At 38.6% G+C, this 16838-nt stretch overlaps 3 protein-coding genes across 3 annotated transcripts in view; 2 read left to right on the top strand and 1 right to left on the bottom strand.

The window, feature by feature from the left end:
- laptm4b (lysosomal protein transmembrane 4 beta) overlaps positions 1-2321 on the top strand; it is a 13019-nt gene extending 10698 nt beyond the window's left edge. Inside the window, exon 7 of the mRNA XM_028597341.1 lies at positions 144-2321. Within this exon, the coding sequence (XP_028453142.1) occupies positions 144-218 (75 nt within the window). The 3' untranslated portion in view covers positions 219-2321. The remainder of the gene's footprint in view (positions 1-143) is intronic.
- A 4554-nt stretch (positions 2322-6875) lies between these two features.
- On the bottom strand, positions 6876-9453 carry rpl30 (ribosomal protein L30). Its single transcript, XM_028597468.1, has 5 exons — positions 9395-9453; positions 9232-9280; positions 8513-8658; positions 7995-8125; positions 6876-6976 (listed from the first exon to the last, which is right to left on the bottom strand). The coding sequence occupies exons 2-5, from the start codon at positions 9250-9252 to the stop codon at positions 6924-6926; spliced, it is 351 nt and encodes a 116-aa protein (XP_028453269.1). The 5' UTR covers positions 9253-9280; positions 9395-9453; the 3' UTR covers positions 6876-6923.
- A 729-nt stretch (positions 9454-10182) lies between these two features.
- si:dkey-284p5.3 (cytochrome c1) lies at positions 10183-16640 on the top strand. Its single transcript, XM_028596862.1, has 4 exons — positions 10183-10525; positions 13535-13717; positions 16481-16534; positions 16627-16640. Exons 1-4 carry the CDS (start codon positions 10435-10437, stop codon positions 16638-16640), a joined length of 342 nt encoding a protein of 113 aa, XP_028452663.1. The 5' UTR covers positions 10183-10434.
- The last annotated feature ends 198 nt before the right edge of the window (positions 16641-16838 follow it).

Here is a 16838-nt window from a genome sequence, read left to right as displayed (position 1 = left end):
TCTTAATTCTGAATGTGTACATTTCTGCATCAAATAGTTTCCTCAAAAACTGCCCAATTGGCTCATTCATCACAATGGATGAATCTACATTTTAAGTATGCTTGGGACTGAGACGCCTTCTGTTTTTTTTTGTTACATTTCAGGTTCTGCTGCCGCCATACGAGGAGGCCATTGCCATACCACCGAAGGAGCCCCCTCCCCAGTATATGGAGGCATGAGAGATGTCCTCGATCCTGGACCCCATAACCCAAACACCTACCACATCTCCCTCCAACGCTGCCTGGAAGATGTTGAAAAACAAGACAAAACAATGTCTTAGAGGCTGGTTTCATCTTGGATACATGCCAACCTTAGATTAGATAAGACTGACCCTGAGCCAACAACTCTTCTTCCCCCCCCGCCCAACCACCACCACCACCCTCCTGGTTGTTGTGACGTGTTTTCCCTCTCTCGTTTCCTATGTCCTCCTCCAAGGACAGTATCGCAGCAACTCCAACCGCTACCAACCGTCCCTCTTGGCAGCTGGTGTCCCCTGGCAGCATCTAAACTCTTGCATGCCCTGAACACTCTGTCCCTACTTAATTTGCACTTTTCTTTGAGTAAAACGTGCACCGGTTTGGCCACCAACTGTTAACCCCCAATACTGTGAATCTCCCTCGTGGTCTTTGTCTAGAAACAAACTACCTGAAGAGAGATAGTGACAGAGAGCGCAAGAAGGAATGCGACAGTTATGCAAGAGCACTTTTTTCCGAAATTGACAAATTCCTTCATTGAATGTAACGTTGAGGTATTTTTGTATGACTTTTTTGTATAACTGAAAACTGAGTGATAAGAAGTGAATAGTGAAAGGCTGTCCTGTTGTGATATCATCTAAGTACTGATGTGGCTTGTCCTGCAGGTAATCGTATTGACAAAGGCTCCTCGACCAATAACAACCACGTCTTCCTTTTGTATCCATGTAACACACGGTCTGTAAACCTGTAATCCATTGACTGCTAGTGAAAAACCTTGTTCGCCCATTGATTTCAAACACAATATTCCAGTTTGCCTTCCTGTCCAATTCCTGTCTGATCCAAGATCTCAAAATCAAAGAAAGATGTACTCATCCAGTGAAGCACACATAAATGTGTCACACACTACAGAGTAACATCCAAAAAGGCAATACACATTCTGTAATATCTAAAATGTGTAAACATTAGTGTCTGAAAATGTTTCAGTTAAGACGTCTGCCGTGTGTTCCCGTCAAGCTGCAGCTTCAACACTATCTTCTGTGTCTTTATTGTCTGTGTTTTTTTTTACATGGATTATGGTGTATAATCTGATCTTTTTAGATGAGCTAATTTAGCTGGACTGAGGGCATTTTCCTATTAAGGCGGCGCAACATGCTGCAGAGCCTGTATGTTTGTTTGTGTGTGTGCGTGCGTGTCTGTATGATGTATCTCCTAGGTCCTTTTATATGTAGTAACATTTCCTTTGCACATGCAGCAATATAGTTTTGAGATGTTTCCTGTGCTGGTGACCTTTTTTTTTAAATAAACCATGGATGGGAATCTAAAGCATTGATTTAGCGTAGTAGCACAAAATCAATATACAGTATATGAAGCTAACGAAACTAGATGCTAGTTGTTTGCCTCGAACTATTCAGGCAATTGTGAGAAATAATGGAACAAACTATATTAGACATAGCTAATCCCATTCTTTCCAATAACGAAGTATAATCGTAAATAGTATTTGCTATCAACAGAAAAACAATCAGAGTTACACTTTATCCTTCAGACTATGCAACAGTGCATCAACAATTTCTTTGACCTGGAAATACACGTACCATGAAGTAGTATTCCATTTGATAGTAATAATGTAGTTGATAATGTAGCCGTTTGTTGCCCCGATCATCACTGTCCCTGTGTGAATTGTGACCAATGCGTTTGCAAATCCAACAAAGTTGAAAATGAAATTGCACTTTAAAGTCAGCATGAGCTCACTGTGAACTGATGTGTTTGTTTTTATTCATCTTTACCATGGTATGCTGTAGTGGTTCTAAATATGACCAGGCACCCTTTTCTGGCTGATACAAAACTTAAAGAAATCAATATTCACATTGTGTGATGATTTTTATGGGACTGAATGAGGATTTCAGCAGCTGGGTTTAGAGAAAAAAAAGTCTTATACAGTATGTGGACCAGAGAATTGCTGATACCTCATTTTATTAGACTCACTTCCAAGACTTGTTTTCCATCGCTTTCAATTCACACACGTACTCTTGTTGGATCTGCATAAGCTCATGTCTTCAATTCTGAACAATAAAAAGCTATATCAGTTGGTGTCTGCTTCTGGGTGTATTGATTTAGTCCATGGTTTGTTTGTTTTTATACCTGAGCTTGTCATCTTGAACAAATAAAAAAAAACCTATTTATGAAGTTACTGTTATTCACATTCATTTCATTTAAATAAAAAAATAGGCCGTTATCAGGCAGTATTTGAATGTATCTAGAAGTACATAAATGGGATAGTCCAAACGTTTGCCATGACACAGAAATGAGAATAATTAATTAAAAACAGAAATATTAAAAAAACAAATTGGGGTGGGGGCTTTTTCCCTTTATTCAGTAGTGATAGTGGATAGACAGGAAAGGGGGAGAGAAAGAGAGGGGATGACTTGTAGCAAAGGACCGCAGGTCGGATTCGAACCTGGGCCGCTGTAAAGGACTCAGCCCACATGGGGCGCCTCTTTAGGCTTCTTGAACTTCAAAATGCTACTCCACCCATATACTATCAACTACAGACGTCATTCAAACTATATACAAAACCTCCAGCTATTAGAAAATGATTCCGCTTTTTGATATCTTTTACAGTTTTTGTGTTATGACTGTTTAAGGTTAGTGCTTCCTTCCTGCTATTTCTGCGTTTATAATATTGTATATATTGTATTGCATGAGTTAGACTTTTTGTGTGGAGTTTGCATGTTCTTCCAGACTTTCTTTGACATACTATACTATGACATTTTTCGACACATAACTAACTTTTTAATCACTTTTTTCAAAATACTCTAATATTACTTTTTAGACATTTTTTTGACATACTGTACTGTCACTTTTTTATCACTTATTTTACATGCTATACTATGAATTCTTTATTACTTTTTTTTCTAATGCTATACTATGACTTTTTTATCACTTTTTTCATCATAGTATATTTATATTTTAATGATTTTTTCAATATACTTTTGAATATATTACTTTTCATAATTTTTTCGACATACTATACTATCTACATACTAAAATATAAGCATGAGATGCTTTCAGTGCCAGGGCAGGGACTGACCCTGTGATTCAGTATGTATGGTAGGGTGCTCTATGAGAATGTGTGTCATGGTGGTAGTGCAAATAAGTCCAATAGTGCAAGAATAAAGTCTAGAGACCAGCATTAAATATGGACAATATAAGAGAATGATGTAGACATAGTAATATAAAAACTATAGCGGTGCAAGGATAATGTTTAAAAAAAGACAGCATTAAATATGGGCATTATAAGGGAATAAAGTAGTCAGTAGTAATCAAAGTCAATGTTAGAGGTTTGAAGTAATAGGGTTACAGTCACTGTTCAAGTAGACCTCAGTCCATGCTGGGGGAAAGAGGGAGGGAGGGGTTGTGCATATGGGCTAATATAGCCAGTAAACAGTGTAAACAGTGTAAACAGTAAACAGTTGACAGTCAGTACATAACTGTTGTTATAGGAGGTAGTGGAAGTGGTGGAGAAGGAGGAGCGGCAGACAGACTATGCAGAGAAGTCTATCTCTCCTCTTCCCTTTACTGAAACATTGTAGAGCTGTATGGCCCTTGGGACAAATGAATGAATTTTTTCAGCATACTATACTATGACTTTTTCATTACTTTTTTCGACATACCATATTACCATATAACATTTTGCAGCGCCATGCAGTACCCTCTGGTAAGCGCCTAGTTGGTCAGGGGTTCATCCTACAGCAAGATAATGACCCAAAACATAAGTCCAAGCTATGCCAGAACTACCTTAGCAAAAAAGAACAAGATGGTAAGCTTAAAAACATGGAGTGGCCAGCACAGTCACCAGACTTAAACCCCATTGAGCTGGTTTGGGATGGACAGAAAAGTGAAAGCAAAGCAACCTACAAGTGCCACACATTTATGGGAACTTCTGCAACAGAGTTGGGAAGAACTCTCTGAAGAATATTTGATTTCCATTATAGAAAGAATGCCACGAGTGTGTTCAGCTGTTATATCTGCCAAAGGGGGCTACTAAAGATGAGTCAAAAATGTAGAATACATTTTGGTTTATAAACTGGGGTTCTTCAATTCAGCAACAAGATTATATTACCATAAAGACAGTAAAGTTTTAAAATTATGGCTGTTAAAAGAAAGTGGCTGTTATGCTGATGTGCGTGTGTCTTGCCGCCCTCAGAAATTCAGCATCTCTCAGTGGAGACCAACAAACTAGCAGATCAGAAAGGATTTACCCGCCTGCCTCAAAATGGATGCTGGCATTACCTTGGGTCTGACAGCAGGCTACCAGACAGACACGCACACTTACTTTCTGCCACTAGGACAGGAAGAGAAAAAAAAACAAGTGGGTCACAGTCTGTCTCTTTTCTTGCTTGTTGAGTGCAGATAGACAATAACATCAGCTACTAAAAGGGGGACATATTTGTGAGAGGACACAAGAGCCAAAAGGTGGTTAGGGAAAATTTGTTAGCAGACTTTGTATGGCCTGGATATCATTAAAAATTCTCCTCTAAAAATGTTTTTACAAAAAGGATATGAATAAAGATTATAGACACTTTGGAGGTATTTCGTGCACACTTGGTACCCAGTAACACACCTACTAAATGTGCTCCATAAGTATGTCATGTTCTGTCTGTCATAACATTGCCCAGAGACAAGTTAATGATCAACAATGTTGTGTGTGAGAATATAAAGCACTCAGCACCCAGTAGATGTTCTCTGAGGTCACATACCATTCAGTTTATTGTCCTATGGTGAGAAATATTCAATACTCAATTTACTCTAGTGACCAACATGGCCTGACACGCTGACTGTGATTGATTTGTATTCAAGGGACTTGATATATATATATATATATATATATATATATATATATATATATATATATATATATATGAAACAGATCATCTGGGATGATTTCATTCTATTTAATTGGAATCAAGAAAACAGCTTAGGGAAGCAGTCAGTGGAAAAACTGGGCCAAAACACTGGATGGATGATGGACCAACTGCTGTTGGTATTCAGACATTGCCGTTCCTCATAATCATTGCCTGCAATTCATACTACATACATTGATACTAACCCTTTACATTTTATAACATTTGATATATCGTCAAACTTAAATAACTTTTGATACTAAAGAATATATCAAAATTAGACAATTTTGCAGCAACATATTTTTAATAAGATTTCTAAGTGAATGTATGAATGTTCACTGGAAAGAGAAAGTTGATTCCAGCAGTTGAGCCACATACCGGCTTGTTCTGAAGCTTTCGACCAAATGACATGGTCTTATTAGCACAGGACTTTTTCTCACAACAGCATTATTATTGTAAGACTTGGATATTGATGTGGTCAAAGAGATTAAGTGGACCATCGGTGAAAATTGTTTTGTCAACTATTAGTGTTTTGTAGAATTAAACACAATTCTCACCTTGCTTGAAGACCTTATACACTGGTATGCTACTTATGAGTGGCTACTTTTTAGGGCCCCAAACAGGCCTGGGTCGGCCTCAGTTTGATCCGTCAGCAGTTGCAGATAAAAGGCTTTGACTTTATCCTATTTATACCTATAGTTATGCTACCAAACTGCCCTTCAGCAAGGCACTTAACCCCCACAAGCTATGGCAGAGCAGATTAGTAGCTATAGTGTGACCTCTGTAAAATGTTTTATATATTTATATCGGAGCTCAGACATTTCTTTCAATCCACTCATGATGTGAACACAGTCTCTTTCACAGCCAACAGAAGGTAACTGCTGCAGCTTCACCAAGCTCATTTTTTTTGGTTAGTGGGTTCATCAGGTCTTACAGTGGCTTTAAAAATTAAAATAAAGAGTTGAGACACATCAAATGTGAACAGAATAATATTTTTTCTTTGGTTTGTGGCTAAATTAATCAGTGAACCACTTTGTTCTTGGCTTCTTAGTTTTGGGCAGTATATTCTCACACAAGTCAGAGAACTGCCTTGCACTGTATTTATATTAAAAATCTTAAATCTCAGACCATACTGATATTGCACTATTCCTTCCTTCTCAATTAGTTCTTATTTTTGTTCCATTGTATTGTTATGCTGTATACTTAACAGTATTTTTTATATATTTCTCACGGTCTGTTAAGTGAGTGTTGTATTTAGAGAGCAAAGATTAACCAGCGTCAAATTCCTTGTTTGTTTGCACAAACCTGGCCAATAATGCTGATTCTAACAGTATGAGCGATAAAGGCAGCAATCACCCTCTAAAGCCTTTAAGATCTCGGAGGAGTGTGCTTACTCAATTACAGTCAACAGGCTGCAGCTAATACAGCAGACTGTCAATATCAAGGTTTATGTAAGTGAGGGAAAAAAAACTGTTCTCAAAGATGAGCTGTTGCTTAATTTTGACAAAATTGTGTTTGAAGGTCAGTTGGTTGAATCGTCACTTAAACATAAACAGTTAATCCTCTCGTCATGCTTTGTTACACAAGTCTTTGAAGAAAGATCAACCATTTAAAATCTGGTTTCCGGAATTACTTCTATGACATTTTCTGAGAGAACACTGGGGCTCTCTGGTGGACACTTGCATGATTGACAGTATTAGGACAGGCATGTTATACTGTTAAAAGAAATGACAGCAGCATGTACTGTTAACACCGACTTTATTTATAACAACGGGGCGGGGGAACAGCTCTACTGAGGTGGCTGCTGCTGGTCTGGCATGCTCCTGATGATATCAGAATCGCCTGAAGAGGAAAACAACAAAAAGTTAGCTGATCAAAATGCAAATTGCCACATACACAGTACAAATACATCCAATTATATTCCCTGCATAAAACAGCTAATTTTAACTCGTACAAATACATAGTCAAAACTGAGGATAAAGGGTACCAACGATGTATCCATGAACTGGCCAGAAAGCATAAGCAGCTCAACTAAGCACTCCAAAAGACCACTGGTCCTGAACTGGACCACCTCGATTAGCAGGTCCAACAGCAGAAATTTGCAGTGGCAGAAGGTAAAAAATATATACTATCAAGAGTGTTTTAACAAACCTGCAGGATTCGGGATCACTCCTTGATCCCGATTATTTTAAAAATAAGGGCAATAGTCATTTTTGCAGTCTCATTTGTTGAGCTGCAGTGAGTTTTTGTGAGAGATAATTTGTAAAAGGATATTTTGACATAACATTTAGTTGCTCTCCAGCAATGATATTATTGATGCATGGATATTATCTCAGGTAACATTACATCAGATCTGGTAACTAGTCCCAGCAGTGTGTCAAACAAAAACAAAAAAAGAGAAGCGCACAAAACCATTTGACAGACAAATTGTCTAGATTGATTAGAAGACAAAAACATTACTTAACAGACTGACCTCTCTGTATCTTGATTCTGTGTGCTGAATGCCTTTGTGTTAGTATGAATAATGACTAACATATTTTTTAAGCAAATAGCTTTATTGAATGGAAATGTTGTACTTAAAAACTGTTGGTGTTAGAGGGGCCTTTTTGCTGCGGTTCAGTCCTGTAAAAAAGGCTCACTGGGACCAGTCCCCCAAGGATGATACCCCTGCATCAATTTTGACAGTGTCCGATACAAGCTTGTGTCAGAAAAATTTCATTAGTCCATTAATGATTCCGGTATGGGCCCACTCCATAAAATCTAAAATTAGCTCTAAAGAGCCAAAGAACATGATCAATGTTTGGAAATTAACAGCACCATACTGTAGATGGTGTCAAAGACAAAAAAGGTAGGTACTTACCAGGGTCAATGATCGCCAGTGTGCACACCCTGAAGTACTTTCCGCAGGCTGTGCCGAGCTCAATGTTGTTTCCGCTGTAGTGGTGGACACCAGTCTTGGCCAGCATAGCATAGTACTCAATCTCAGATTTCCTGAACAGGGTAAACACAAAATGAGTGCAAAAAAAAAAAATGATATAAATAAATCAGACAAACTGATTTTAAAAACCTTAGTTTGAGTTATGAGTTATGTTTGTAGTTATGAGGATTTTAACTAAATGTTAAATCTTTTGACAGCAATGCAAACAATTCAGTTTGAACATTTAGCATACACACATCATATTGTGAATCCAGTCTAATAAAGTTATTGATGCTATATTCTATTCATGTTCCAGTCCTATTACTGTTCATATCTCAAGTTGTTGTTACACACAAGTCATCAAACACCCCCATGTATCTACTTGCTTACAGAAACTAACATGACAAAATAACTAATCTTTATTGGAAAAAGTATGAATGCATTTATTTTTCTTCATATACCTGAGGGCAGGGCAGTTGTTGGCCAGGATAACCAGCTTGGCTTTTCCCTGACGGATCATCTTCTGGGACTGTTTGTAGCCCAGGACGTACTTTCCACTCTTCATCACCAGCTGGAGACGGGAGTTGATGGACTCCATGGACTTTTTCTGAACAAACAGATGTACATACCTAGAGTTAGTGACAGCACACAATCTACATCGCTAACTTCCACCGCTACGTTAATGCTTTCTAGAAACAGCCGAATACCCACCTATTTAATCTTGCCTCAGATTCAAGTTTGTAATTTGTTATCACTTTTTCATCAATTTTAATTACTATTTTGTTCTTAAGTTTTTTCGTCTTCTAAAAACAATTTCACCCTTGTGAAGCACTAAGACTTTTGTTCTGTAAAAAGGTTTTCATTAAATACCATTATTACGTTTGTGTTAAATTTAGCAAACTAGCATTAGCTGCACTGCCGGTGTTATAACTTAGCTACAGTTTAACAGCTACAAACGTTAGCCGAAAGACAGATAGATGGACGGCAATAAATAAAGGGACAGTGGACGCATGCTTTCACATATTTACAGCTGCAATGATTTAACGCAAAACTATACATGTTGCGTGTAAATAATACGTTTATACGGACAGAAACGGTGCTAGCTAGCAGGCCGTGACAGAAACACGTCTCCACGTGAAGCAGCAGCTCGTGCACTCCTGGCCGAGCCAACGCCACTCACCGTTTTCTTTGCGGCCACCATTTTTGCGGTTTAGTCCTGACCGGCCAACCTGCGGGCGAGAGGAGGGAAGGAGAAGACTAGCGTTAATGTCTGGACAGTAACAACACGTTAAAATTAACAAATCCCGGTGATTTTTAATCAGAAAACTCGGAGCTCGTCTTACTGTGAGTTAACTCCAATATGGCCTCGGAGAGAAAGGAAGTCCCATGGTGCACTGCGCTGCTATCTTTCGGTAGGCCTGCGCAAACGAGTACTGCGCAGACTACTGACTGTAGATGGTTTAGAGAAAATCAATAGATTGCATGAAAATATATGTATAATTATAACAAATAAACATTAGTCTACAGCGAGCATTAATTAGACAAAACATAAAAGTAAACTCATATTAAAACACATACATCAACACGTAATAGTTACAAAATAGAATATATATAAAGTAGGCTTTTTAAAACTAGCTACATCTAAACCAGCATTACCACCAACATTAAAATGATCCATTATACACTGATGCATCATAAATAACAACCCAATAAAACACTCTGTCAGGGGCCCTTCTTCCTAGTAGATACTTTTACTTTGTATGCTTTAAGTGCATTTTGCTTTTGTAAGTGATTTAATGAATGCAGATATTTTTTTACTTGAAGTGGAGTATTTTTTTGTATAGTGTGATGGCTACATTTTGGATAACAACACTTCTTCTACAATTGAGCGGATGGGTAATTTGACATATTTCCACAGAACATCACGCTTCTCCAGTGGGCACACAGACAGTGGTCCTAGTTGTTAGTTTAACGAGGCTACAGGCTGTTTCCCCGCCCCAAAGGTGGCCGCTGCAAACTGACTGTATCATGTATTTTTGTCCCTGTGCCAGCCTCTTGGAAACAGCCTAAGTTACAGTACACAACAGAAGCACACATTTCACCTGCGTGATCAACTGGATAGAGACTTGTAGCCACAACACAAATAGCTGAACGCGTTTTGGGAGGAAGAACCATGACGCGCAATTACGCATGGGACTAAAGGAATTTGACGTCCAGCGCCTGTCTTTTTGAATCTCCGCCAGAGCATTCGCTGTCCATAGTTTTGAATTTTCTCCATTTACAGAGACGATATCTATGCACGACGTCATTAGTGCAGCTACAGCCTCTCCTCAACTCTTAACTCTGAAGTTAACCATCCAGTCCTCTATGTGCACTGGACAGGATGGGATGCTCCACCAGTTCCCAAACTTCAGCGGTAGATACGACTCGACCCAGTGCTAAGCCCGAGGAGAGCAACGGATCCAGCACAACAGGTGATGCACAAAGCTTTACAACTATAGGCTATGTAATGTAATACATATGCTTGTGAGATATGTGGAAAACACAAATAACAATTGTTATATATACAGCTAGATAGCATTCATTGAAAGCATATTTTAAGTGGTCAAACACAGAATATGACATTAATACCTGAAAATAATGTTTTCAAAATAACGCTATTGCCAACAGTCCATTAGAAGAAATGATTTCCTATCCAAAATGTACTTTAACATAGTGTAGTTTCATATTTTGCATGTAAAATAGCAATAGTATGGTTTTGCATTGTGTGAAATTATCTGACAAAGCACTATCCATGGCTTTACGTTGGAGATGATAGCTGTGAACGATCTGTAATTAGAATGACACCAACCAAATGTATATGTATAAATGTTTTCTTTTTTTAAATTAAATGCATTAATCAAGGTACTTTTAATAGTTATTTTATTTCTATAAAAAGCCTAATACATAACATAGTGGTGGTAATTGTGTCATCATGGAAGTTCACTGCCATAGCCAAATAGAGTTACATAAGCCAAGTATACCGGTAAACCCTGCTCTGATAAGGAGGTCCCAGTTTACATGCAAATGATCATCAATGTATTTCTTTGAGTACAGTGTCTAATGTCTGTAGTTCTAGTGAGCCAGATCCCCACAATGACAGGATGGGAAAGTTTATTGTCATTATTTAACAGTGGTTTCTGGCTCTGTCCTCCCTGAGAGTCTCTCTCAGTGACATGAAAGCAGATTTGGTGACAGTCTACGGTTTCAATAGGAAATGGAGAAGACGCTTTAGACACTCCTTTGTTGTAGTGGGTAAGAGATGGCCCGGCTGTGTTGCTAACTAGCACACGTTTCAAGGTAAAACACCAACACTGCATCCTGTGTTTGCATTTAGCAGTGTTGAGAAATTTATAAATATATGCAGGTCTTAGAGGCTGTAAAATGTTCATTTTTGCCAAATCTGTGTGCAATTACAATAGATGTGACTTTATTAGCAGTTCTGCCAGCTTTAGCATTATATCAAAAAACTCAAAGAAGAAGCTGGTCGAAAACTGGTAAAAGATTTACCAAGGGGGGCCACCTCTGAGCAAGGGTGTCTTGCTTTGATTCTCTCTTTGCATTGCTTAATGATATATTACAGGCCTGTTATGTCAATGACAACATGACACATGCATGCACACTCACATAATCAAGTATGACGTGTAAATGTGTAGACTTGGAGTGATATAGCGAGCTGAGAAACTGCCACTGCCCCTGCTAAAGTGTGTTTAGGCTCATGCTACATGACCTCCCTGTAGAGGTTAAAAGCAAAAAGAGTTTCCCCCTACGACTCCCAATCAAGTAGGCTATCTCATCATTGTTGTCAACTGATGATGGCAGAGCTTCTGACTTTTGCTTTTAAGTCGCTCTCCAGCTTTATATCAGATGAATGACATTGAACATTGAGGTGTTCCTGTTGTCATCGTCTTAGAGGTCAGATGGAAATCGTGTCAGGATGTTTCCTTCTTTTTGCATGCGGCTCATTTCCTTCTCCTGCTTACTACTTGTCACCCCCAAGGAAAGATGACATTTATTAACCCGAGGTTCATTCGTTTAAACATTTAAAGAATGCAGACTTTAAAGGAAAAATATTGTGACAAATACTGTATCATGCAAAATAGGGGAAGACATCTCATTTATACAAACATAGAAGGTTGGTGATCAAGACTTCTATGATCCATGCAAATACTGTACTTGCAATGCAAATCCCTCAGAAAAACAAGGTAGGCATGCACAATATCTCATAACAAAACACATAGCAACCTGTCCATAGAGCTGTGAACTGTAGCGTATGAGGCTGTTAATGTTTATTACCAACAATCCACATACTGTAATCATTAACCCTCTGTGGTTGCAATTATTATATGGTTGCCATTGTTTCCCCAGTTATTTCAAGGAGGAACTGCTGATCAACTGTATTAGAAACTATTGTATTAATTATAAGATTAAAACAATCTGTATTTCTATAAACTTCTTGTCCATTTCCTCTAAAATTATGAAATGTAATTGCATTTTTATGCCAAATCCTAACTGTCTGAGCATTCCGCTAATAAAGCAGGCATTATTTATTAAGGTGCCTGAATAGTGTACAAAAAAAATGTGTTGCATGGTACCCATAATAAAATTTGTTGCTTAACTCTCTGGCTTTGGGTTAAGTCAGTGCTGTAGCCATTATTTATGCAACACAAACATAAAGTAAACTAAAACAAAGGAAACCTAAGAGCACAGTACTGATACCCCAAACTGTCTCACAATTGAATAATGAAAGTCTAGTTCTTGTTTACTTACCTGACTGTGGATGGTCTGTGTGTTCTTTGTTTGCGTTGACCTCTGGTCACCATGTAACCACCACAAGTGACAGTGCTGCTACTGCCCTGTGTTGCCATGATGTGAAGTGACTTTTTTTTAAAGTATTTTTTGGGGCAGTTTTTTTTTACAGACAGAAGTAAAGACATGAGAGGGAACAAAGGGGAGAGAGGTGCAACAAAGAATTTGAACTGGGGACTTAGTTGGTGCCGGGAGTTTATAATAACATAACTTAATAGATACATATGAAGAAAGTTTTTACCCAAAGCAGACAGAACAATATCATTAGAGGAACATGTTTACCTTAGGGAACCCCAGTGAAAACAAATGCTAACTTGACCCTGGTGTCATGCTGTGTTATAAAGATCCTACACCTCGCATAATAAATAGTAAATTGTGTTATCTTGTGTCTAATGTAAACGTGATAATGTTTCTCATCTTTATTACATTCAAAGTTTTTGCCTTCTTGAACTTGATAGTATGAACAGCAACAACATGGTACATAATGCATGTACTTTGACTGCAGTCTTAGTAGATATACAGTAATAGGAAGTAGTTTTATATTTCATTTATTAGTTTAAAATTATCTTCAAGCTGTCTTTTTGGATGTTTGGATCTGTGGACACGTGCCGTGTTAATACTTGTATTCCTGACAGGGGCAGCCAATGAGAATGGCAAAGTAGCTGAGGACAGCGAAACTATTCCCGACCAGACACCCGCTGGGGGCGGCGATGCTAAGCCTGCAGATGAATCTGCTGCAGCTGCACCTGCAGAGGCAGCAGCAGACAGCACCGCAGAGGCTGCGGGGAGCTGCGCAGAGCCTGCAGCTCCTGAGCAAGGTAGGTTGAAGTCAATTACAGCAATGGGGCAGGCCAATAATTGCTTCTTTATGGATAGAAATTCAATAAATTCACATACTAGAATTTAGGCACATTTTTATGAATCCCCAATATTTTCGTAGACTGTGAGATGCAAATAAACATACTCAATACTGGACACTTTGTCTCTGCAGTATGATGACCAGTATAAAGCTTTTAAGGCTCTAAGCATTTTTTTTTATTGTGAGCTTTATTTTCTATTCAGATAACACTTTTCTATTCTACACTTATCTCGTCCTGTGACATTTATCACACCGACTTTACAAAGTTAAAAGGCTAATCAAGATGGAGCTCCATATGTGTCCCATCAAGGAAGGGGAACATATTAGGGACAAAATGTACAAATGTTTCCAATTGACCAGCAGTAACCTGAGCACTGCTCTGCCTCCTGCATAGTGACCCATTGAACACATCACCCAGGTACATAAAGCCCCTTCCGCCTTTACCTAGACCCTCCACAGTCCCACTGCAATGGCGGTTGTCAGGTGGTATCCAACAACACACAGCCATGGCTTTTAATGAACACACCAAGGCAGTCACACAAATGTGTTTATAAGTCACACATCTGATTATTTAGTTAGTATTTAAGAATCTGTCTCGACACTTTAATTATATGAATATTACTTTAGTCATGTTTGGACTCACAGTCTTTTCAATGAACTGCAGTCTTAAAATCTATTTAGAATATGTTCTTTCTTTTGGCAGTGTAATGTGTAGGATGTGTAAAGTGTGATGTGGAAGATGCAAGCCTATACAGTCTGTTGATCTGTAAATGTTGTCTCTTGAGGTTGTAACTGTTGTTAAGGGCTATAGACCAAAAAATTAACTTAACCATTTTGTCCAGGATCAGCTCCTGATTTGTGTAAGTTGTTCTTTAAATCGCATGATAGTGCACAAAAGTGGTTGAAGGACATTACACACAGATTATTTAGCCAAGACAGCTCTGTTGTTAGGGGGCCACATGAACACATCCTCCCACACTAAATACATAATGTATTTAACCTCTCCCAGTGCTCTGGTAACAGGGTTATATGCTAAATTACAAATTAGTGAGTGCTACATAACTTCCCCTGTGATCTCGCCACAGAACAGCATTACATTGACTGCTCTCAGTTCACTTATTGCTTCATGATGCAAATTACAAGCAGCAGACACAGGGTCAGATCATTATCCTCTTTGTCTAATGCAAAGTGTCTTTCACTGTAATGCGTTGAAGAAAGATGGACTTCATATTGCCTCCAAAGATGTTGTTTTTTCTATTTAATGTGGTTTACCCATACCTTCAAGCATTTATTAAGGTCATATTTAATCCTCATATGTTGGTGGCATCCCTTCTTTAATGCGTACAGGTTCAAAACTCATCTGCAGTTTATATTAAGGATGCTATATACAAATAACCGTCTATGTTTCATTTCAGCAAACAGTTCTAGTGTGTTCTAGAGTGCTAGATGTTTTCTCAACTTAACATACAATATAGAGAATAGAAAGACAGAAAAGCACAAGCTGTTTTACAGATTACTTGTATTTAAAAATACACATTTGTACAATTATTTAAAAAATAGTCAGCACTCTCCTTGACCTTTGTCTTCACTTGATTTCAACCCCCCCTTTGGTGTTTAACTTGACTCACCCTCAGTTCAAGCCTGACCACAGCCCTGTTTAGATGGCTGGTGTGTGTGGCCAACATTTTGTTGTTGTCATCATGGTCTCATCAAGGTGCAATCTGAGTCAACAGAGAAACTAGAGCCAACTCATAGAGCGCTTCCACTGGCCTCCAGTGATGTTGTTTCACAGCCAATGGAGAGAGAGGGTCAAGTGTCACATTGAGCAGAGCAGACACGGCAGCTCATCAACTTCTGTATCTATTAGTGGTCATTGTTGAGATTGGTTTGGTGGAAGTAATCTGCAATCACGAGTTTTTGATAAAATTCGTCACGACAAATGTGATTTCACCCATTTGAATTAAATGGTATTTCAGGCTTAATAATTAATGTTTCTTGTTAGTGATCTAGATTTCTAGTGCAGTTCAGAAATGCAGGACTGGAGTGGCCAGGTTGGGTCAGTGGGTAGAGCAGGCGCACATGTACTGAGAGGTTTATGCCTCGATGCAGAGGTCCAGGGTTTGAATCAGACCTGTGACGATTTCCTGCATGTCTTCCCCCTCTCTCTACACCCTTTCTCACCTAGCTGTCCTGTCAAAGGCAGAAAAGCCCAAAAAATAATTATAAAAAAAATAATGCAGGACTGGTCTTAAAGGGTCAGTTCACCCACATTTTCAAATAAACAAACTCACTTACCTCCAGCTGGATGTAGCCATGCAGATAGTTTGATTTGTCCAGGATTTTGAGACATTGTACCAAGATTTCTGCTGCAACCATAATACAATCAAGTTGAATAGAATGGTAATTGTGGTGCTCACAGCATTAAAAAAAAAATACATTTTAAAGAATTGTCTTTGCAGAAACAATGTATGTTACTCAGGAGTATAATCCACAGACTTTGCTGTGAGCAATGAGCAATTGTTATTGGAAGTACTCCCTATGAAAACAGTTTACAGTACAATGGGTTATGTGGATTATCCAGAGTAACAAGGACACGGTTTCTGGAAAGAGATGCTTTTGAATGTTTGACATGTAATTTTGCTGTGAACACTCCAGGTGAACGGATCCTTCAAATGTGATTGTCGATTGTGCACATGTACAAATCTTTTTCTTTCCAAAACAGAAATAGCAGAGGTCACAGTAACCGATTCAGAGCCCAAAGCAGAGGAGGAACCAGGCGAGTGGCCCTGTAATGTCAACACAAATTCACATAATCCATATAAAACGTCTATGCCACCTTTAACAGGTTTCCCCTCTTTTTGTTTTCAGCGCCCAGCGAGTGAAGTGCAACTTGAACGACTGCACAGATGAGTTTGCTGGAAGGGTCTTACCTTGTTTGTATGCATGAGTGAAAGAATGTGTAGATGTGTGTTTGCATGTGAAAGACATCGCCTCGTTGCCAAGATGCAGACCCTGCTTTGATAAATCACTTTCAGCCAGGGTTCCTCAGTCATCACTGTGCCTTCTTCCCCTTATGATGA

Source organism: Perca flavescens, chromosome 14 (genome assembly GCF_004354835.1).
Source record: "Perca flavescens isolate YP-PL-M2 chromosome 14, PFLA_1.0, whole genome shotgun sequence".
NCBI classification, from domain to species: Eukaryota; Metazoa; Chordata; class Actinopteri; order Perciformes; family Percidae; genus Perca; species Perca flavescens.
The sequence above is the reverse complement of the archived record's forward strand: the minus strand, read 5'-3'. Positions and strand labels throughout refer to the sequence as shown.